The sequence below is a fragment of the Zootoca vivipara genome, chromosome 5 (genome assembly GCF_965207765.1).
Source record: "Zootoca vivipara chromosome 5, rZooViv2.hap1.1, whole genome shotgun sequence".
In the NCBI taxonomy this organism is placed as follows: Eukaryota; Metazoa; Chordata; class Lepidosauria; order Squamata; family Lacertidae; genus Zootoca; species Zootoca vivipara.
In genome coordinates, this window is record NC_142588.1 from 8,251,431 (window position 1) to 8,274,289 (window position 22,859).

The 22,859-nt window shown below is 45.2% G+C and overlaps 1 protein-coding gene across 5 annotated transcripts in view; it reads left to right on the forward strand.

Annotated features, from left to right (window-relative positions):
• The window catches only part of FGFRL1 (fibroblast growth factor receptor like 1), a 160,498-nt gene extending 138,239 nt beyond the window's left edge, over positions 1-22,259 (forward strand). For all 5 annotated transcript variants that reach the window (XM_035138360.3, XM_088669996.1, XM_035138357.3 and 2 more), the window contains exons 4-7: positions 6,206-6,286; positions 12,161-12,445; positions 17,305-17,658; positions 20,675-22,259. In XM_035138360.3, coding sequence (XP_034994251.3) covers positions 6,206-6,286; positions 12,161-12,445; positions 17,305-17,658; positions 20,675-21,084 — 1,130 coding nt within the window. In that variant the 3' untranslated portion in view covers positions 21,085-22,259. The remainder of the gene's footprint in view (positions 1-6,205; positions 6,287-12,160; positions 12,446-17,304; positions 17,659-20,674) is intronic.
• Positions 22,260-22,859: the final 600 nt, after the last annotated feature.

Sequence of the window (22,859 nt, forward strand, 5' to 3'; positions counted from 1 at the left end):
ATTTTGTTCCTACCATGTCATGTTCCCTTTCCCCCATCCCTTTCGGATGCCTCTTACCAGTTCCCACACCCAGGGCTTTCTCACCCAAACCATGTAAGGAGCTTTGCACATGGACAGCCACCTTCTTCTGCATGCATATAACTCACTAGATTGGTCTGTATTGTTGGGATTTCTGTGGGCCTATCCAGATGTGCATCTAAATGCAGATTTAAGCACAGATTCTGTCTTATCTGCAATACTATGCTTTTAATGGAACACTGCGGTGTGCATCCAGGTGCAGGGCCATCTTTACCTGGGGGTGCAAAGGGTGCGGTGCACCTAGGCACCAAATTATGGGGGGTGTCAAATGTATTATGGGGGGCGCCAAATGTATACCTACTGTATACCAGGCCCTCTCGATCGGCGACAGTGAAAAGCAATGGAGCAAAAGTCCCTCCCCCCCCTCTTCCATCGCTCTGTTATTTCTGCTGCGTCGTTGTTACAGATGAGCAATTTTCCTCCCCCCCAAAAGTGAACAACTTTGGCTGTGTTAGGTACCACCTATATTGCATTTTGAGCACGTTTTCTTTCAACTCATAATTTGAGATAAAATTTAAGTCCCGTTTCCATAATTTTCCCCATTTTTCATACATGATTACTTTCCCCAAATTTTGTGCCCATCTAATCATAACTTCCTTTTGTTTGTTCATCTTTTGTTTTCCACTCTAATAATATAATTTTAATAATAATATAATTTCCCACTCTCATATAATTTTTTAATATATTTATCTTTCCCCTCTAATAATATTTTATCTAATTTGGAAATTTCTTTTTCAAAGCCAATTTTATTATCATTTTGAAATCTTTGATTGATTTGAAAATATTGTAACCAAACATTGAAATATGATTTGATTTCATTATATTCTTTTAATTTACTTTCCCATCAACCTCCTCTAATAATGATTTATACGTTGGCCAATTTTCTCCCATATTCACTCTCTTCACTGCTACTACCTCCATAGGTGATACCCACCACGGTGTTTTGGGCTCCAATATGCCTTGATGTTTCCTCCATATTTTGTACAAGGATTTTCTTATGATATTGTTCATAAAATTACTTTGTACCTTCATCTTTTCTTCCAGCAAATATGTGTGCCATCCAAAACCTAAACCCACTCCTTCTAAATCCAACACATCGGTATTTTTTAATTCTATCCAATCCTTTATCCACATTAAACCGACCGTATCATGATACAACTCCATATCTGGCAGACTAAACCCTCCTCTCTCCTTTTTTTCTATCAATAATTTGTACTTTATTTTTGTTTTTTTGCCATTCCATATAAATTTTGATATGTCCTTTTTCCAATCTTTAAAACATCTTGCGCCTCCTAAAATTGGTAAATTTTGGAAGAGCTATATCATCCTTGGTAAAACGTTCATTTTTATAACTGATACTCTGCCTAATAATGAAATTTTTAATTTAGATCAATTTTCCAATTTCTGCTTAATTTCTTTCCATAATTTTTCATAATTTTCTTGGTACAAATCGATACTTTTAGTTGTTATTTGTATTCCCAGGTATCAGGTGTTTATCTTGATAGGGATTAGAATGCACATTTGCATTTACATCCCAAGTGAACATTCAGTTTGAAAGAAGCAAGGGAGTGAAGGATGGGCCACAAATTTAATTAGATGCATATTAGCAACAGCATCTTTTTAAGTTCCTGGGAAAAAGTGGTAGTAGCTGTGGTTTGGAAAATGCATGCATGAAGACTCATAATTTCTGATTTACTGTGTTGCTTTAAACTGTGAAGGGTTTCAAGTGGCTCAGAATAAGCCATACTATTTGCCCAATAGAGAAGGTTTGATGTGTTTTAGAGCTCTTTAACTTTGTGGGTTGAGGATGGGAAGAATGATGTTTGGGGAAAGCATGAGGCAGCTTTATAAAATGATGCTGTCGTGAGTTGGATTGGCATTATTTCACACAATGTGTAATGGACATGGAATTGCCTACTACTGTATGTTTCCTTTAAAAAAGATTTAAAAATTGAGGGAGGGTGCACCCTAATTTCACTCACTTTTCACTTGAAAGGAAGACCACTAAAAATGTTTAGGGAACTACTTGAAACAACACTGGATCTCTTGATGGCAGAGAGCTGCTCCTTTGGAATGGCCTTTTTGTTGTTTTGTATCAAATATGTGGAGATATTAGCCTTTGCCTCATTCGTCCTCCGCCTCTCGTTCCACATGATGTCATTGACTTACTGGCTGCCAAGGAGTGGTGGGAGACGCCAGCTGGGGAGCCCTCAAGGGAAGAAGGCTCAGAGCTCGGGGGTTGGTGGTGGGAGGATGACGAGTGGTCAGATGGAGAAGAGTGGGAGGAGGAGGTGTCGGAAGCTGTAGAAGTAACCAGGTTTTGTGAGCAGGAGGAGTCTGTGCCAGAGGGAAGTCCAGAAGCAGAGGCAAAAGTGGAGGCTGGAAAGCAGGGGGAGCAAGAGGCAGGGATGAATCAGGCTAGTGAAGAAGCTGGAGGGGGGTGTCTCTCTCTCCTTCTGTGACCAGCTCCCCTCCTCCCCCCCATGTCTCCCAGAACTTGCAGAGGTATGAAGAGGGTGGGGCAAAGACAGGCACGGCGGCACAGTCTCAGATTGCTTGGGAAGGACCCGGGGGAGGAGGAAACTTAGACAACTGTGGGAAGGTAGGGGCAGTATCTACCTGGACGAGTTGCTGTGCTCTCTAGGCCTAGCCTTCCGAGTCTACCTTGTTTTCTTGAAAAAAAACCCATGGACCTACAGTAAAGAAACAAAGAGAGACAAAAAGCAGAGAGATCGTGGACAGGAAAACAGAGCAGGACCAAGCTTTGTGGGAATTTTGATCTAACTCGGGACGCTTTGTTGACTTAATGGCACAACATGGATTAGGGTAAACTGACTCCAAATCGCCATGATTCACTTCATTATTTAGCCCCAGTGCACACAGTATTTACTGTGGTTTCCTATGAGACCTGAGCCATCACAGGTGGTGGTTGTAGCTGGCATCTGCCTGTCCCAAGAGACCATGGGGTGCTCCTCCAGGGATGAAGTCAAACAGCTGTGTTAGCAGCACCAAAGTCACCTCCCTGGGGCACAGATCTGGGCAGTATGTATGGAGGTCCTGGGCTACCCAGAAGAAAAGACAACCCCCTTCTCAGCCTTACCAATGTGGTCCCAAGGAAAGCAGAGCAATGCGTTTGGCACCAGCTTGGCTGAAAAAGTTACCAGAAGGAGGCCTACAAGGAGCCACCCAACCGCCTTAGGGACTCCACTCCAGATTTGTGTTGGGCTTAGTCCTTAGCCTCTTCTTCTCCCAAAGACTTCCTCACGAATGAGTATAGCCGCAAGGCAGCAGAGGTTTAGGATCAGAGTTTTCCTCCCCAGGCTGACAAGTAGGATCCAGGAGACACAATGTTGTACTTTATCAGAACAATCAGCTGATCCCACCTCCACAATCATTTATTCCAGTTTAAAAACCCCAAACTACTTGATTGAGATTTGCATTGAGTCCATTTTCCTAGGAATCTGTTACGATAACTCTACTAACAGAGCAGTGTGGGAAATTTACTTTCATGGAGAAACACCACACTTCTCAATAACTATGAGCACCTTCTGAAACGTTCTGGCGATTTCAAGGAAGGCATCTTGCTTGTCATATAGGCACAGATAAATCCATGAATTTGACAACTGCTCCCTTGTCTTTAAGCTGATCCAATTATGCAGTGCAAAAGTCTACTGCATGCAAACTGATTATGTTTCAGTTGCTACTGTAACCAATAAATATGTGTAATTGTCCGTATACAGTGCTGCAGAATCAAAATTGATTTCCTTCCCTTCTTGCAGTGATTTAAATCCATCCACCCTGCAAATGAGCATAAAAGTTAGATTGTAGATTTCTTTATTTTCACTCAGCAACAGCAACAGTGGTCACCTGCTCTGCATTTCAGCAGTCACCCCTGGCACAATCCCTCCGCCACTCCACCAAATGCTAGCCTTCCCCTGCCATGATGTTTTCTGAAACCCTTCTGTTCAATATATTCACCTTATCTGCATTTTTAATTCACCCACGCCCATCCTTCAAACTTTTTATTTTGGGGGGGAGAGCTTTCCTGACTCTTGCATGCAGCTCCACAGTTTGAGGATTTGGCTGGATAACGAGCAGAGATCTTCAAAGGATCTGGCGCATTCACAGCAATTTGGTTCACATGAAAGGCTTGGCAGCCTGTCAAGTGCAGCTGAGAATGCCAATTAGTTGGTGTGCATGAGTGGAGTTGGGGGTGGGAGGGGTCTGCACTCTGGTGGGCATACTGTAACATAAGGCTGGAGACAAAAGAGGGGAGCCCAGCCTTGCTCTACAGGACTGTTCAGGATTAAGTTCTAATTGACAAAACCTCTGCTTAAAATCTGCAAGGAAGTCCTGTGGGCATTTAATGGATCTTTTTACTGTCTTCCCCTGTAGAATTTCAGGGCTCGGCACTGCGTTTTCAAAACCTTCATTTCCAGTACAGTGGTACCTCGATTTATGAACACAATTGGTTCCGGAAGTCTGTTCATAAACTGAAGCGTTCATAAACTGAAGCGAACTTTCCCCTTGAAAGTACAGTGGTACCTCTACTCACGAATTTAATGCGTTCCGAACGCACATTCGTAAGTCGAAAAAAATTGTAAGTAGAAGCAACCCTATCTAAAAATTCGTAAGTAGAAAAAAATCCTATCTAAACTGCATCCAAGATGGCGGACGGAGCTCCATTCGTAAGTAGAAACATTCGTAAGTAGAGTTATTCGTAAGTAGAGGTACCACTGTAATGGAAAGTGAACTAATCCGTTCCAGATGGGTCCGCGGCATTCGTAAACCGAAAATTTGTAAACCAAGGTGTTCATAAACCAAGGTTCCACTGTATATTATTGCCATATGTCTGTTTGCTACTAGCTGCCTGTAACAAATAGCTCCCAATATACCCTGAATGGTTCCTTACCAATTTCTTTTTGCGTTCGTTCACGATTTGCAGAAACTTGCAAATGGTAAAATCTGCAAGCAATTTCCAGTTTTGAGAAGTGAAGTAGGCAGAACTCTGCTGCTCTGTGTCGGAAGCTTGTGCGTGGAGTGTTTCCCAGAGACTACTAGGCCATTGTATCTTTGGTGTGGGATGCACCTGGTTGCTTGTTCTTCCTTTCAGAACCTCCATTACAGCCAGATTTTAGAAGGACAAAGTACAAGCTGCAGGTCTTGTCAGAGCTGCCCTTGCGTGGGACATACAGAAGGGTAGACTGAGGCACCAGATACCAAGTCAGCTCACTAGGCTCAGAAGCAGCCGGCGTTTCTGTGTTGGTGGCCACAGAGATGGCCTCACAACAGTAGCGGCCATCCCGCTTACCAAGATGGAGCAGGGGGACAGCCACAATGGGGTGGTGCTTTCTTTCTTTTGCGCATAAGGGTAGTAATTTATTACATGCACATCCTCCCTTTTTTCTGGGGAGCTCAAGGTAACATACTTGGTTCCCCACGTTATCCTCCCAACCACCTGTGAAGTATGAAAGGTGGTGAAGTGGCCAAGGGTCACCGAGAGAGTGTTATGTCTGAGCAAGGATTCAAAGTGAGCTCTTCCCCACACCGTGTCCAGTACTCATAAGCACAACACCACCTGCTTTGTCCTTTATAAAGTAACATTCAGCACTGATGCTTTCCCCTCACCACAGCTTTTCACACTGCTGCTCTCCCAAACAGTTTCATTGGCCCAAATAAGAGAGGTACCATGCAAGCTTCAAAATAAAGAAAGCAGCTTTTCACTTCCTGGATTTTTCTGAATTCTGTGAAATGTTGCCTTCCAATATGGCCGGTTCCCAGAAGTCTCAGTTGCCTCCTCAGCTATAATTTTGATTTATGCCATCATTTGCGAGGAGTGTAAAACAGTTCCATCTCCTCCTTGGGAACGCCGGGCTGTAAACATAAACAAAGGGGCTTTGGTTCGCTATTAATGGAAGCATTAATTAATCTCCCATCATGTTAGTAGCCAGCTGAAAAGCTAAAAAAACAAGAAAGAAACTGAACTGGCAGCAGGTAGCAAAAACATATTCAGCATGTTGGAATGTGCCATTTAATTCAGTTCCTGCAAAAGCACAGCTGCGTTCCAGTTCAGATGCTGCTTTATGATGTTTTAAACTGTTTCTCCTTTCCCTGTCGTTGAATCTAGATGATGCAAGTTCGGGAAGAGAGAGTCTAGCACCTGAAGTTCCCAATAGTGAATCTGAAGACCATTCTGGGAAGCTCTGGGGTAAGCAAAGACACATTCAATTTCACTAGCTATGTTATGCCTAGAGGATAAGAAGACAGAACACAGTTCCAGTTAACAGGGACTGCACTGGCAAGATATTATTCCTGTGGAACAAACACATATTGCAGCCAAAGTTTGAGTGGCCATTTCAATGTCTGACCGTTTTAACAGCATCATGCTTGCACCTTGTATTTTTGGCCAGAATCTGCATTCTCATATTTCAAACTCTTCTTGCCAAAATATCTGCATTGTTGCAATCTTTCTTTTTATCTGTATTTTTGTGACACTTTAACCTGTAACGTCAGTTCACCTTTGTGTCTTGTTTAATGGCTCTTTAAACAACCTTGAAGTTTCTAACCCATGATGCAGTGCAGTAATTGGGTAAACACAGAGGGACAAATACATCAAGAGTATTTACCTAAGCTGAGCAATTGTTTAAATTGGTGTGCAATCAATACCTGGTACAGTTCAAACTGACAGCTGAGTTTTCCACAAAAACAACACAAAAATATGAGAGACACTATTGCAAAGTGGAAATCCTCCAGCTGGTTTTGCAGATAACTAAGAACTACCGCACGCTGTGCAACGTAACATCTGTGTTTGCTGTCTGTTTTCTCTTAGAAACACTTGATTTAAAATAGCACAACAGATTTTATGAAGTCAAGTCATGGCATGAGCAATCACCAAAGAAATAAAATGCAATAATTCTACTCTGAACTAGAAAAACAATCACAACTTTGTATTTCTAAATGTTATCCTTTGCTTTTGTCACATATTTTGCTTATATACAGGGGTATAAGCTAGTCAGGAAACCCATATGTCCTACCATGTTAGCACACAGCATCTTTTAGTTGTTTAAATTATTTGGCTTCACGTGATCTGGGCTGAACAATGGGGGTGAAGGGGCTCCTTCAGTTACACTGGGCCAAGGCCATTTAGGTCAGCACCAACATTTTGAATTGTGCTCGGAAACATACTGGGAGCCAGTGAAGATCCTTTAGTGTTATATGGTCCTGGCGGCCACTCCCAGTCACCAGCCTGGCTGCCGCATTCTGGATTACAAAGCAAACTCCCAGGGATGTGTAGTGGAACCCTTGAAAAAAGAACATGAAATATGAGGTGCTTTGTACAAAAATCCTTTGACCCTTTTGGTCTAGCTAGCAAAGCTTCAGCAAATTATACAGATTTTGGAGCAGGTGTTTACAGAAAAGAAAGATAACTCCCCCTTTCATTGCCTGCTTTTCTTTCTTTCTTTCTTTCTTTCTTTCTTTCTTTCTTTCTTTCTTTCTTTCTTTCTCCATTGTTAACTTGGCATCCTTTCTCCCCCCCCCATTTGCATTCCTTTTTTCTTTCTTTCTGGGGGAGAAATTTCACAACTGTTTGATCTGGCTTCAGTGTAACATACAGAGAAATGGAGAGCAGCTTAGGTGAGGCAGGCAATCACTTTACCTATTTCAGAGAGAGAGAGAGAGAGAGCACACTCCAAAAGTATTGCTTTCCTTTCTGATTGTTGTGAGCAAGATGAGTACTTGACTAAACTAAATGCCTGGGGCAGAAATGAGGAGAGGACGGGAGGAGGCAAACTACAGACCATGGATGACATATTGGGGGCAACACTAAGTAAGGCAGCAAAGTTAGCTATTTCAGAGTTACCTGTTCTTGGGATTTCATTGTACTGTAGCTTTATCATAAGTCTGGATTTTTAGAGTTACTTTGAAGGAAAGAAGGTAACGTATGGAACAAGCATGCAGCATAAACCAGTGTAGACCCAACCTCCCCCCCCCAAAATATATATATATATATATTAGGGACTGCAAATATTGGTGAGACATGTGGTAATTCCCATCTCTTCCCTTTCTAGTTGACTTCCAGGTCATGTATGTAAACTCTATCACTGCCTTTTTAATCAGACAAGCCTAGAAATGTTTCTGAATTGGGCACCCCAGAGTTGTTTGGTGGATTGTAGTCATACTCAGCAAGATAGATCTCAAGGACATGAAAGGCGTGTTGACTTAGCATGCTTCCTAATCTATCTTTCCTGATGCTCTCCCAAAGTTTTAGAGGGTAGAGTAAGCATCTCAGAAATGGTGGGAAGTGGTATTGCTTCTACGCTGCCTTGACAGTGTAAAACGGTAAAGGAACCCCTGACCATTAGGTCCAGTCGTGACCGAATCTGGGGTTGCGGCGCTCATCTCGCATTATTGGCCAAGGGAGCCAACGTACAGCTTCCAGGTCATGTGGCCAGCATGACAAAGCCGCTTCTGGCAAACCAGAGCAGCGCACGGAAACACCGTTTACCTTCCCGCTTGGAGCAGTACCTATTTATCTACTTGCACTTTGACGTGCTTTCGAACTGCTAGGTTGGCAGGAACTGGGACCGAGCAATGGGAAATCACCCCGTCGTAGGGATTCGAACCGCCGACCTTCTGATCAGCAAGCCCTAGGCTCTGTGGTTTAACCCACAGCGCCACCTGCGTCCCGCCTTGACAGTGTACTCAGTGGCTAAATGGTTGGGTTTTGGGCATTGGAAATCCACGCTAAAATCTCTGTCTAGGAAAGAATCTTGCCGAGTGGCTTTAGGCAAACCACAATATTTCCATGCATTGCTTAGTTTGGCTCCAAAATGCATATTTGTTGTTGTTAAATAGCACTGACTGGGATCAGGGCAAGGGATATGGGGCTGGGACTAACCCTTTTCTCTGTGCTATTTGCCATGGGAGGGGAGCTTCTTTTGACAGCAATAGCAGCTTCAGACAGAGCCATTTTCAGTGGGACTGCAACATGCAACACATGGAAAAGAGTTAGTCCCACCTCCTTGTCCCACAGTCCTGGTGGTAAACAGGGGGTATTGAGATTGCAAAAAATATCAGTGTGTACCCAGATACATCAATTGCAATTAGGCATTTGCATATCAAATAATGCATATTCTAGTGATTGCCTGAACGTGCAAAAGCTTCACACACACACACACACTTGTGGTGTTTGTACAGAGCCCCTGGTCGTTTCATGGACTATTGACCTGTACACCACTACTTTATTCTTTGGCTGCCACCAATTTTGTGAAAAAAAAACCAGGGTTCCCCGGTGAAGTATTGAGTCTCAGTCAGGTAGAGTTAACAACGAAGATTAAAGTTTATTTCAAACACAAACAAGTTTTAAAATATATTCAAAACGCTGTCACTCTATTCCTTCTCAATCTTGTCTCTGCCTCTAACTCACTCTGACTCCTCTATCTCTCCCCCCCCCAAAAGAACCAACCCGAACTAACTGTCAAAACTTCTGGGCTGAGCCTCAAAATCAGGTAGGCTCCACCCCCGGGCTTTCTTATTGGTCAACCTATTGACCCTTTCTCTTGCCCAGTACAAACGTATGCCCAAAGAATGGGCAGGCGCCACAGCAATGCACACAGATGATTACAGTAGCAATTGCAATAAAAGCAGCATGGCAAATCTGAATGAATCAGTGCAGGAGCAAATGCCTCAAAATGGCACCTGTGTGTGTGGCAAGGTAGATTGATAGACTAGAAGTGAAAGGAATGGCGCTAGACTGAGAGTGAGCAGTTCGGACCTCCTTTTCCTTAAGGACCTTTTCCTTAACAGTTGCTTTAACAGGGCTGGGATTTTTGCCTTCTATATCCGCAGTGCTGTGGAAGTGGCTGGTGTGGTGGTGCTCAGACATCTAATAGCTCTGCTGACAAACGGGGTTGCCTTTTGAAGCCCCCGTGGAGCGTGATTGTTTTCGCTGCAAGGGAAGCCTCCCGCTTTCAGGGAGATGATCTGGGGAATACCTACACATTTACACACCAGTCCCTACAGAATGAGCTAGGATATCACACTTATCACTCCAGCTGTCTGCTCGGCCGTTGAATGCTGGAGTCCCTCCCGTTCATTAGGTTACACATGAAAGCCCATGAGCAGAGAGCAAAGCATTTCTGTGCTGCGCAAGAAAGAGAGTTTGAAATAAAATATCCTGACATGGCCGAGACCCAGAATGTCAGGGGGGGGTAGAGAAGGGGGGGGGCACTTGCCGCTCTGGCTAAAAATGTTCCTGGAGGTACAATGTACATAAGGGAGATGTTTGAGCTGGATTCCCCCATCAGATGTATCCGAAATATGAGGTCAGTGTGTGAGAATAGATGGGGCAGGCTGAACAGGAGGGGGGACGGAGATGAGGTTATGAGAGAAAGTCTGCACTTTAAAGCCTGCTCACATAGTGAGAGCTACGCATATCCTTTCCGTTTCCACGTTGTGGTGTTGGGAAAGAGGAGCCGCCACGCTCTGTTTTGTTGTTTGGCCTGAAGATAAGGAAGAATGGCTGGGAGGAGGGCATATCTGTTTCCAATCCGTCCCCTGCATGTAGGCAGATTACATTTGCCCAGCTGCATGCTGGAATTGCCAGAAGCCCCTATGGGAATGAACTTGGCATTGTCCACCTATCCCCTGCAGCACACACCTATAGATTGCTTTATTGATCAGAAAAAAAGATCTATTCATTCTAATTTTTTCAGCCCATCTTTGTAAAATAAATGAGCCAGTGAGGTATCAATGTGTAGGGAAACAGGTGGCGCTGTGGGCTAAACCACTGAGCCGCTTGGGCTTGCCGATCAGAAGGTCGGCAGTTCAAATCCCCATGACAGGGTGAGTTCCCGTTGCTCAGTCCCAGCTCCTGCAAGCCTAGCAGTTCAAAACCACGCCAATGCAAGTAGATAAATAGGTACTGCTGTGACGGGAAGGTAAATGGCATTTCCGTGCGCTCTGGTTTCTGTCACGGTGTCCTGTTGTGCCAGAAGTGGTTTGGTCATGCTGGCCACATGACCTGGAAAGCTGTCTGTGGACAAACGCCGGCTCCCTGGACCTGAAGCGAGATGAGCACTGCACCTCATAATCGCAGGGGTCCTTTACCTTTACCTTTATAGAATGCACACATATCAATGTATCTCAAGAATTAAAATTAGTACATTCAGAGTGTTTAATTTTAAGAGCACTTATATGTTATAAGAAGGCAGGTGCAAAGAAGAGCTCTATATCATCAGTGTATTGTTGACAACTTACTCTCCAACTCCAGATGCCCCCACTCATTAGTTTCATGTAGGTGTTAAAAAAGCATGGGGGATAAAAACAAACCTCATGGCACCACCCTCTGAAAATAACCCAAATAGAACTGGATTGGTGCCACCCAACCCAGCTTGGACAGTCACTTCAGAAGAATGCCACGGTCGATGGTATCGAAGGCTGCTTAGATATCCGGAAGAATTAACAGGGGCACATGGTCCCTGTCTCTGTCCCAACAGAGGTCATCATACAGGGTGATCAAGGGATTTTCCATACCAAAACCAGGCCTAAACCCGGATTGAAATGGATCTGGAGTATCACAGATAGATTTTTGAGAAGGGCAAAGGTAGGCCATGGGGTTTTTTTTAGCTTTCTTTGAAAAAGCTTTTATACAATCGTGTGTGTGTGCAGACACACACACACACAGGATTCTATGAGGCAACTGAGACAAATGGAGTGATTTTCAAAGCAAGCTTGGTACTTGGTGGGAAGCCTGGCACTTGGCCTATAATTCTTATTAGGAGAAAGAAGCTGCGATAAACAGGAACTTGGTAAAATGCAATGTGCACATGTATAACAATAATACCTGCTTCATACTATTGTTCTGTGTGCTTCTGATTCTTCCTTGGGTTGATGGTTTTGGAACGTTCCCAAATGTTAGCACTAAAGAACTGTAAAGTTTGTAGATGCTGTACTGTAGGACTCTGCATCACCTATGTAGCTTAGTGCCTTATAGATTTGGCTTTCGTTGCTCATGGGCATAACCCTGTATACCGTTTTGGCAGTTTCCTGCCCCCCCTTGATGCCTTGCTTGCCTTTGCAGCTCGCCCTCGGTTCACTCAGCCGGCCAAAATGAGGAGGAGAGTGATTGCCCGACCCGTCGGGAGTTCGGTCCGCTTGAAATGCATGGCTAGCGGGAATCCTCGACCTGACATCAGCTGGCTAAAAGACAACAAGCCTCTTATGCCGCAGGTGATGGGCGAGAACAAAAGGAAGAAGTGGACGCTGAATTTGAAGAACCTGAAGCCAGAGGACAGCGGGAAGTACACCTGCCGAGTATTCAACAGAATTGGGGAAATCAATGCTACCTACAAAGTTGAAGTGATACGTAAGTACTGAAGCATCCTGACCTGGATGTAAGTCCAGCTTAAATCAGATGGGTTTGCTTCCAGGCTTAGGACTCAGAAATGATACACATACAATGATGGTCCCCAAACTCTGCACCTCTTTGTGATGTAACTACTGTAGTGGACCCAACCTCATGCAGAGAGGTAGTGTGTGCAAAGAGATAAGTTTTATTGGCTCAGCTATAGACCGGAAATGTAGAATGAAGCTAATCAGGACTTCTTCACAGCTATCTGACCGGGTCAAGTCTGTAAAAAGAGGGAAGACCTGGGATGCCTGGAACTGTTCCTGATTTTGGACCCATAAAACAATTACAAAATCTTAGCAGCAGAACTCTTGGGACAGATATACTAACCCTAAACGGATACTCTGCTGTCAGGAGAGTTGATGGGTAGAGATCCACTCTTAACAGAAAGCTACAGTTTGTCAAAATGATAAGTATTTGAAGAGGTGGTAATTGTGCGTTGACATTTTTATCAAGTAAAGGAACACCGGAAAACATTCCTTTTTCATATTTGGCAGTGCTTTGTGTCTTGGGCTCAGTGACAGAAATGCTAATGATTGGGGCAGCTAAACGTCACTGAAGAGAAATGGTAGAATCTCATCACTTGAATTATTGAAAATGTAAGGCTTGTTGGGGATTAGATCGTTCCCACGTCGCCACTATCACTGCCTTCCCTTGTGATTTTGTGAACTGTCTCCTCCATCTAATTTGTTTTCTGTGCCAAATCAAGATCTGGTGTTACAACATTACTCTATGTTGACTCAGAAGACTATTATTATTATTATACTAAAAGAGAGACTTCAGGAGGAAAGCTCTGGTGTTCTGTCCAACAACTCATGGGCCACATAGTATCTGCTATGTGCTTTTCCTAGGTGTTGCTTAGGACGGAACATAACAGTTACTAACCTGCAGTATTATGCACAATGTGACCTTATGGCAGTCCCATTAAATTGTCTGCTTCGACAAGATGTAGGTCCAATCACATCCACTGATGTGAGCACCACCACTCTCATTGATTTAATAGATCTGATTTGTACCCCTTGGTTTTTGGCGTAATAAAATTAGTTCTGCTGTGGAAATTCCCACATCCAAAGGGAATCATCTGCTCAATGATAACTCTTTTTTCTGTGTAAAAATGTGAATGAAAAGCACATGTGGCAGGATTCTGTTTTGTGTTGAGTATACAAACCTGCTGGACATCTGGTAATGATAAAAAGGCAGCTCTGTGGAGGCAATAAAAACACGTGTTTACATTAAAACCGGGAGCAGAGACATGGAAATGAATCAAGCCTCATCTTAATGTCAGGGGCGGCATTTTTACTTCATCAAAACCAGGCAGCATTTGTAACAAGTTCTCTTCTGCCCCCCCCCCATTTATCTTGGCTTTTATCAAGCCAAAGATGTATATATCCTTTGTTTTCATGAGCTTTGGCAGGCTAAGAATGAAAGTTGCCAGACTTAGGCAGATAAAGGTTTGAAGGGTTTCTTAATGTTTTGGCAGAAGGCTGTGGGCTAGTTCAGGATTTACTCCATTTCCCCACTTAACCCTTCTTTCTAAGCTACTGGTCACTTGTCACCTGCTTATCCGAATTTAACTCTTTCCAGCTTGTGTCTGCCACAAACGCGTTGGACTAATTTACGGCAGGGATGGGGGACCTTTTAACAGGCTGAGGGCTGCATGGATAAGCTTTTGGGGGCCACCTGGCAGGGTTGGGCAGAACCAGAGACCAAACGTAAGTGGGCAACAGATTAAGTGCTTACTTTCGTAGGCCACATTTCAGCCCTGCAAAAAAGCAGGTTCCTGTGCATTCTTTTCCATCCTCCATTCAGGCAGGCAAGCAAGCAGCATTATCGCAGCGCAAGGCACTTGGGGAGGGTGTGAAGCAGAACCAATGTGGTTTCTGTGAGGCTTGCTCTTCTATATAGTTGGTTGTTTTATCTTTAACAATACTTCCCACCAGATTTCCTAGGCTAACTGGCCTGCAGTTTCCAGGCCTCCCCCCCCCTTTGGATACCCTTTTTTAGAAATTGGTGTTACATTGGCCATTTCCCTGTCCTCAGATGTGGAGGCTGATCTTAGAGACAAGTTGCGTGTTTTTGTTAGAAGATCAGGAATTTCATAATTGAGTTCTTTCAACACTGTCAGCTGGATGCCATCCGGACCTGGTAATTTGTCAGTTTTGCTTTTGTCAACAAGGCCAGAACTTTGTGTCTCAGCACCAATATTCGTCTGCGTTCCTCAGACTCCCTTATTGTGAAAATTAGTTCAGCCACAGGGATCTGACCTGTATCTTCCACTGTGAAGACATGCAAAGAGTTTGTTCATCCCCTCTGTAATCTCCTTATCTTCCTTTAGCACATCTTTGACTCTCTTGTCATCCAAAGGTCCACATGCCTCCCTAGCCAGTCTCCTGCTACTAATATATTCTCTCTCTTTTTTTTTTGAAAGCATCCCTTATTGTCTGCTTGCATTTCCTTTGTCAACATTTATATCCCTTTTAGTTCTCATTCAGACAAGATTTCTATTAGTACCGTGTTTCCCCCTTTTTAAGACGTAGTCATAATATAAGACGTAGCAGGATTTTCAAGCATTTGAGAAATATAAGCCACACCCCGAAAATAAGCCATACCTAAGACGGCCCTGGATAGAGCTCCTGAGGGTGGCCAGCCTCGCTATCGCCACCTCCGCCACCCCGCACGCTCTTCGTCCCCCTGTTGTTGTTTTAGTTAGTTTAGTTTTGGGGTGCCTGCTGCATTCGCAGAACGTGAGAGAGTTTTTATCTCTGCCGAAGCGGGCCCTCCCCCCACTCCCTCTTCCGAAACCACCACCGAAACCTCCGAGCCGGGTCCGCAGCACGGTGGTAGGGGCGGAGGCAGTGGGTTTGTCAGGGGGCTGTGAAGGGAGGACACGAAGGCGGAGGGAAGCCCCCCCGTGCTGCTGCCGGGCATGTGCAGCGCCCCAGGAAAATGGCAGAGGCGGTGTGAATCCAAGCGGTGGGGGCAGCTAACAGACACGCGAGCCACGTCGCCGGCATGCTGGGTCCTTTCCCTTCAGTGAGTGCCGGCTGGCGGCTCCCAAGCCCGAGGTTCTGCCTTCCGCTGGGGCTGCCGAGGAGCCTTGCAAGGGAGGAAAGGAGGCAAAGCCGGAGCCACCTCCCCCTCCACCGCCTCCTCCCCCTTTGCCACCGCTGCCTCTTCTCCCCGCTGCAGCGTCTCCCGGGTCCCGCATGCTGAAGCGCGGGCAGATGAAGGGTCGCTCCGCAAAGGATCGGCCTGCCGCGGCTGCAGAGCGGAGCACCGAGCCAGCGGCTTAGCTTTCTTTTTCTTTTTTGCCCAGCCGAGGAGGCCTGCAGCCCCGCCGCCGGAATCGGCGGCTGCAGGGCAGAGCGCTCCGCAGCGCCGAGTGCTCGGAGCGCCCTGCAGCGGGCGGAGCGCCGAGCCAACAGCCTGGCCTCTTCCTGCCCCAGCCGAGGAGGTCTGCCGCCCCGCCGCCGGAATCGGCAGCTGCAGAGCGGAGCGCTCCGCAGCGCCGAGTGCTCGGAGCGCCCTGCAGCGGGCGGAGCGCCGAGCCAGCGGCCTGGCCTCTTCCTGGCCTGGCCGAGGAGACCTGCCGCCCCGCCGCCGGAATCGCCGGCTACAGAGCGGAGCGCTCTGCAGCGCCGAGCTCCCGGCAGCGCTGGGCAGAGCAAAGAGCCAGCGGCCTGTCGCCTCGGTGCGTGGAACCTGCTGCTGCTGCAGCGCCGTGCAGAGCGCCCAGCAGCACCATGCAGAGCACCCAGCAGCACCCCGAGCCCTTGGCCCAGCCCGGCCAAGGAGGCCTTAAGGTACCATAAAAACATAATTAAAAAAATTAGACATCCCCTTAAAATAAGACACCGTGTGTTTTTTTGAGGAAAAAAAGTTATAAGACGGTGTCTTAAAAAAGGGGAAACACGGTAGTAGTAAAATTTTATTAAGGCTTTTCATAATACAATACATTAATCTAAACAGAAACAGAAAAGGTTTCCATTTTCTAAAACAGGCATGTCCAACAGGTAGATCATGATCTACCAGTAGATCACTGGATGTCTGTGGTAGATCACTGGTAGATCACTGGCTCCCCCCCCCAAGAAGCCCTGCACCCCTAAAAAGCGGGGTTCCTCCCTAAAAAAAGCTCAATAACTTTGACCTGAACCACCAAAAACAGGGTTTTCCTTCCTAAAAAAAGCTCAGCATCGCTTTCCTACTCCCTAAAGAAGCTCCACAACTTTGACCTGAATCCCAAAAAAAGGGGGTAGATCACTGTCAGTTTTTAACTGTGAGTAGATCGCTGTCTCTTGGAAGTTGGCCACCCCTGTTCTAAAAGAAGCCTTCTTGCCTCTAATAGCTACTTTGACTCTGCTCATTAAACACACTGGCATTTTCTTGACCCTTGCGCTTCTAACATTGTGGTTTTAAACAACTCCCAAGAGTTTTGTAGAGGTTTGACTCTCGTGATTTTACCTTTCGACTTCTTTTTACCATTCCCCACATTCTGGGGAGGTTCCCCCTTTTGAAGTGAAATGTGACAGTGTTGGAGTTTGCTGGTAATGGACCATATACAAGTATGGCCGGCTTAACAGCATTATAAAGGAAGGGATGACTGAATGAATGAATGAATGAAGGAATGGGGGTGGTCAGATAAACCCCTCACATGTAAGGCAGCCCCACAGTCTGTATGCTCAGTGCATATGTGAAGCAGCCCAAAAGCATACTTTGCCCTAAAGGTGAGGGGGAATCCAGAGGTTTGTTAACAGTCCATCGGAAGGAAGATTTCTGAATGCGTTAAAAAATGTTGTTTGGTTTGTTCTTACTTCCAGAGAGAACAAGATCCAAGCCCATTCTTACCGGGACACATCCTGTGAACACAACAGTAGACTATGGGGGGACAACCTCATTTCAGTGTAAGGTGAGGAGTGACGTCAAGCCTGTCATTCAGTGGCTGAAGAGAGTGGAGTATGGCACTGAGAACAAATACAATTCCACCATCGATGTCGGGGGGCAGAAGTTTGTGGTGCTGCCTACGGGAGAGGTCTGGTCCCGTCCTGATGGCTCCTACCTGAACAAGCTCATGATCACAAGGGCTAAGGAAGAGGATGCTGGAATGTACATCTGCCTAGGGGCAAACACCATGGGGTACAGCTTCCGAAGCGCATTTCTCACGGTGCTACCAGGTGAGGTGCTAGGTTATTCCCTTGTTTATTGAGCACTAGCCAGTCCTTCGTTCGTTCCTGGAGTTTATTGTTGTGGCCATTAAAATGGGCTGGCTGAGTTCTAAGGCAAGTTCCACTCTCCTGTACAGAACACCGCTTCAAAAAGACAAAGCTAAGGTAAAATACTCAACTGTAGGTCAGAAACATGAAGATCATTTTTAATATTCCGTGAAATACACCCTAGAGACAAGCATCAAGAATGCCCTTTCATATTCTGCTTATAGGTCAAATGCCAAGAAAGTGAGTTCTCCTTAGGTGAACCGGTCAGGCGCATTTCAACAAGGCGTCTTCAGTGAATAAACATTTGTAATCTTAACGCAAAACCCTGTACCAATAATAGTTGTTCCGTGCCTCAGATAGGATACGAAATATTGTTTTAAAAACAGTATGTTATACAACCTTACCATTCACCCATAACTTCAGTATAAAAATTTCAAAACTGGAATAAATAGTAGTCCAAATACAATATATTTAAATCCAGCACAAGAAATAAAAAAAGAAGTTCTTTGAATTATAAAAATAATATACAGTGGTGCCTCGCTAGATGAAATTAATTCATTCCACGGGTCTAGTGAATTTGTCTAGTGAATCCCATAGGAATGCATTGAATTTTTTTTAAAAAAATTTTTGCCCATAGGAACGCATTAATTGAATTTCAATGCATTCCTATGGGAAACCGCGATTCGCTAGACGAATTTATCGTAAAACGCATTCGTCTAGTGAGGCAACCTCCGCTCGAAAAATCCTTTCGTTAAGCGGAAATTTCGTTAAGCAGGGCATTCGTTAAGCGAGGCACCACTGTAGTCCAAGATTACAACAGATTATACTAAGCAAATCTTGCTCAGCATTAACTACTTGCCCCTTTAGTCTCTAGTTCTACTACAGGCACCTGAGTAAAGATTATTATTAATTCCAAAAACCATTAAGAAGCCATTGCCATGAATCATTATCTAAAATCATTAAGCCTGACGAAGGACCCCCAGAACTGTCAGAGGAGGAGCTACCTCCCAGTCCACCTTTTTTAACGGTGTTATCAGTCACAAAGCAACACAGCTGTATAGTTAATTTTGAACACAATGGAAAATCCTCCCACAGCTCTAAAACTGCGAGGTAAACATGAACCTCTTCCAAGGTGCTTAACGTTCTAGCCATAGAAAGTATACAATAACTCAAAGGCCCTCAACAGCCAGTTATTAAAATAACTGACATCCCATCATTATGCCCATAGCAAACAAATTCACTATAAGCTATAGTATAGGAGATCAGTTTCACTCTTCATTCAATCCACCTGGCCTATTAAGGTCTTCAGGGTGACTTACCCAATCCAGTTACCACCTTCTCAATTTGTTCTTCGTAGTCCTCAAATTGCACTCACAGGCACAACAATGATGACATGGGATATTGCTTGTGACATTCTTTATTCTGTTGATTGTGCAAACGCGTAGCAAATACCCAAGTGTCACTATTTTTAAATTAAAAGGAGCTTCGGGAGAAAGCGATTTGGAATGGAGAAGAGGAGGGATGGGAAGTCACTTCCAGGCAGGGCCGGCTCTAGGGGTAGGCTGGGTGGCGCGGGGCGCCAGGACGTTGGCCTGGCAGGGAGGGTGTCGCACGGCAGAGCCACGCGGAAGCTGTGCTGCACCCTGCGCCCGCCCACTATCCGCAGCAAGAAACGGGGCGGAGTGGGGGCGCCAGAGCGATCTCCGCACCACAGCGCCAGGGCACCCAACACGCTTGAGACGGCCCTGCTTCCAGGCTTAGGGGAGTCAGTCAATGTGATATATAGCCAGATGAGTTTAGAACCAAAACTTTTCATTTTAGAAATTCATCAATAAACTCACAAAAAAAGAGAAAGGAAGTAAAAATTAAAAAGTTACCAGGCCTTAAATCAGGAACACAGGGGTGACTGTTTCCTCATATCATTCCTGGCTTCCTCCCCTTACTGGTTTAAAAAATTACTCCTTCCTCTGGCAGGCCTTTCTGGCAATGTTGCGATTGGTGGAGTCTTGAGTGGTGAGGTGAGGGATGGGGCAGAACTGGGGGGGGGGTGCTGCAACTCTGCCTTATTCAGCTGCCCCCTGACCCATGTTTATCAGCAACATGGCAAAAGCAGCTTTGAGAACCTCCTTCTATGTTAACCGAAGGTTTAGTCCCGGTGAAATGCTTGGTGTCCTGCAGGCCTAGATACTCGGCATTGCAGCGGAATTCAGCGATGAACAAAACCAGCCTTCACGGATGTAAGGGGGAGAGAGTATAGAGACCCTCCCCCTCTCATCAGGAGCAGCGATGGTAGCGCGGGGTCTGAAGGGGCTAGTCAGGAAACGGAAAGAGAGTGCCAGGTCTCTGACAGCATGGGAGAGCCGCTGCTCCATAGGCGGGAAGAGAGAAAGGGAGAAAGGGGGGAAAGGGAAAGAACGGAACGTAGACCCTTTCTCCCGACACCGGAATTACGGAGGAGGAGGAAAGGGAGGAGATTCACTGTCCCAAGGCTATTATGTTGGCCAAAATCGCGCAAAGGGGCAGTGCCGGATTCTGGTTCGGAATAAACAGACTTGTTTCCAACACCTCGTTACACTGTAAATAGAGTGCACCAATAAAGACTGTTAAAAGACAAGCATGTGGAAGGTCGTTACTCTAGAGTAGTTGCAACAACCTCTGACAGCAGTTGAGCTGCATCCCGGCAGAAATGCATAACTAAGTCACATAGCTCAAGTCCCGATTCCTGGCTCGTTGATGAGAAGAAGGCATTGTTGACAGGCGCTTCATTTCTCTGTCTGCTCTGAGCTGCCTTATTACCAAGCATTGGTGTTAGGAAACCACCTCTATGTGTCTCTCTGAACAAGTAAAACACAATGCAGGAGAGTGTGTGCAAGCCTCTGTGTGCCTGACATCCAATCTGAATCTCCCTGGCCTGCTTCTGATTAACCTTTTTGCTCTCTTGCTCTCTCTCTCTGTTCCCATGCAATGGGCCGTCCAGATCCTAAGCCCGCCAGCCCACCGGTGGCTCCTTCTGCCAGCAGCCTTCCATGGCCTGTGATCATTGGAATCCCAGCTGGAGCTGTCTTCATCTTTGGGACGATCCTCCTGTGGCTCTGCCAGACCAAGAAGAAGCCATGCTCTCCTCCCGCGGCAGCCCCCATGCACAGGCCGCACCCCCGGGACCGGGTCTGTGTGCCGCAGGTCCCCGACAAAGACTGCATCTCCTCCATAAACTACGAGGAATATGTAGGGGCTCAGCAGCAGCAGCTGCTGAGCCAAGGGTCTGCCCTGGCCCCAAACATGGCTTCCAAAATGTACCCAAAGATTTACACGGACATCCACACTCATACACATTCACACATTGAAGGCAAAGTTCACCAGCACCAGCACATTCATTACCAATGCTGAAAGGCTACGCGGAGTTTATCCAGCGGTACACTCTATGCAGACTTCTTTGAGTCCGCTTATACCGGAAAGGTGGGGGTAAAGAAACCAAATTGAACAAAACCATTTATTCCAAAAAGAAGAAGAAGAAGCAATTTTGGAGAGAAATGCGGAGAAAGGGTTTTGTTGCTGCTGCTGCTGTTGCCGTTTGTTGTTACTGTGACAAAGGAATAATGAAGGAATTCCCAAAGGTCAACGGCAGTTGCTTGTGTCCCTGGAAAACGGGAAACTCCTGTTGCAAAAGCCAGAGGGAGAAGGGAAAGGAAGCTGGGCCTGATCCTGAATGCTCACCCCCAACCTCGGTCGCTGCTTCTGCCCTTCAGCCACCCGTGGAAACCCAAGGCCAGCGTGGCTCCTTCCTTTGGCACACGCAGAGAGGGCCCGACGGCAAAGCAGAACTTAGACACGGAAGCGTTTGAGTGACGGTGCAAAAGACGAAAAAGGCCACTGTGGCAGTTTCCGGGGGGGGGGGAGATATTTCTATTTAAAGTTGTGTAATGCTGCCTGGTAGTTAGCAGTAAACAAGCTAGTTGTGAATGGGTGACACTCTTTGGCCGGGGGGGGGGGGCTTCCTTTTAAAGGACTTGGCTCCCCTCGCCCTCAATTGCCACAAAAACAAAGGACAATGTTGTACAACTCGCTATATTTATATTTAATTATAATAAGGATCATCATGATTGAACTGCTGGTTTTTGTGAACACAAAAGAAAAGAAGAAACGCAATCCCATTACGCTGCCCTCGTCTGCGATCGTCAGATTTTTCAAGATTCACAGTGGCGTGCCTCTGAGCTGACAAGTGATAATACAAAACAAGTCAAAGAGGGTTCTTAAAAGAAGAATAAAAATTAACTCCAGGGAATTGTGAATATGCTGAATATGCACTTGTGGACATTGGGGGGGGGAATGGGGGGTCGTTTTGTTATTTAATTCATTTCAGTTTGGGGTGGGGTGGGGATACAGCAAAATTGGACCATATTTTCCAATGATCTAAACCTTTTAAAATCTATATAGAGTTTTAACAGAAGACATGTATATTTAATTTATTTTTAAAAGAAAAAAAAAGTATGATATTTGTCTCAAAAACAGGCATTTCTATACATATTTTTGATCAAAAAAATAAAGATTTTTTTCCCCAGGTTGTTATAGATGCTAGGTTCTCAAATATACAAGGAGGATAGCTTTTAACAGTACTTTATTTAGGATCTTGAATGTCATATATTTGTTTGGTTTGTTACAATAGCTGTCTGCTCCTCTTCTTTTCTAGGATCCTCTCCTGTGTTTCTTTCTGTTCTCAAGATTGTTCAGCAAATCTTGTTCTTTGCAAAAAGAAATCACAGATTATTTTCCAACAAGAAGGGACCTTAAACAAATAGCACTATGATTTAATACCAGGCTGAGCAATTCAGCCTGGAAGAAATATATCAGCTGATGCTTATTGAGTTCACTAATGAAACTGCCAAAAATCAAATAGGCAACAGTGGTTAAGTTTATTTCTGAAGAAGAGCTTACATTTAAGATCCCGCCCCCTGCATGGATAGTATTTCCAGAAGACCCTTTTTTGCACAATAAGTGTGCAGTCGTTACTCACGTGATGCAGAGAATCCATCCAGTCTCCTTCTCAGAGTAGCAAATCGGTTGTCTAAACAGTGCATTTTTCTAAGATTCAAACAATGCAACATTTATTTATTTTTAATTGCTGGGGAAATGCAGTTCCCTCCACGTGAGATTCATTTGTGTGT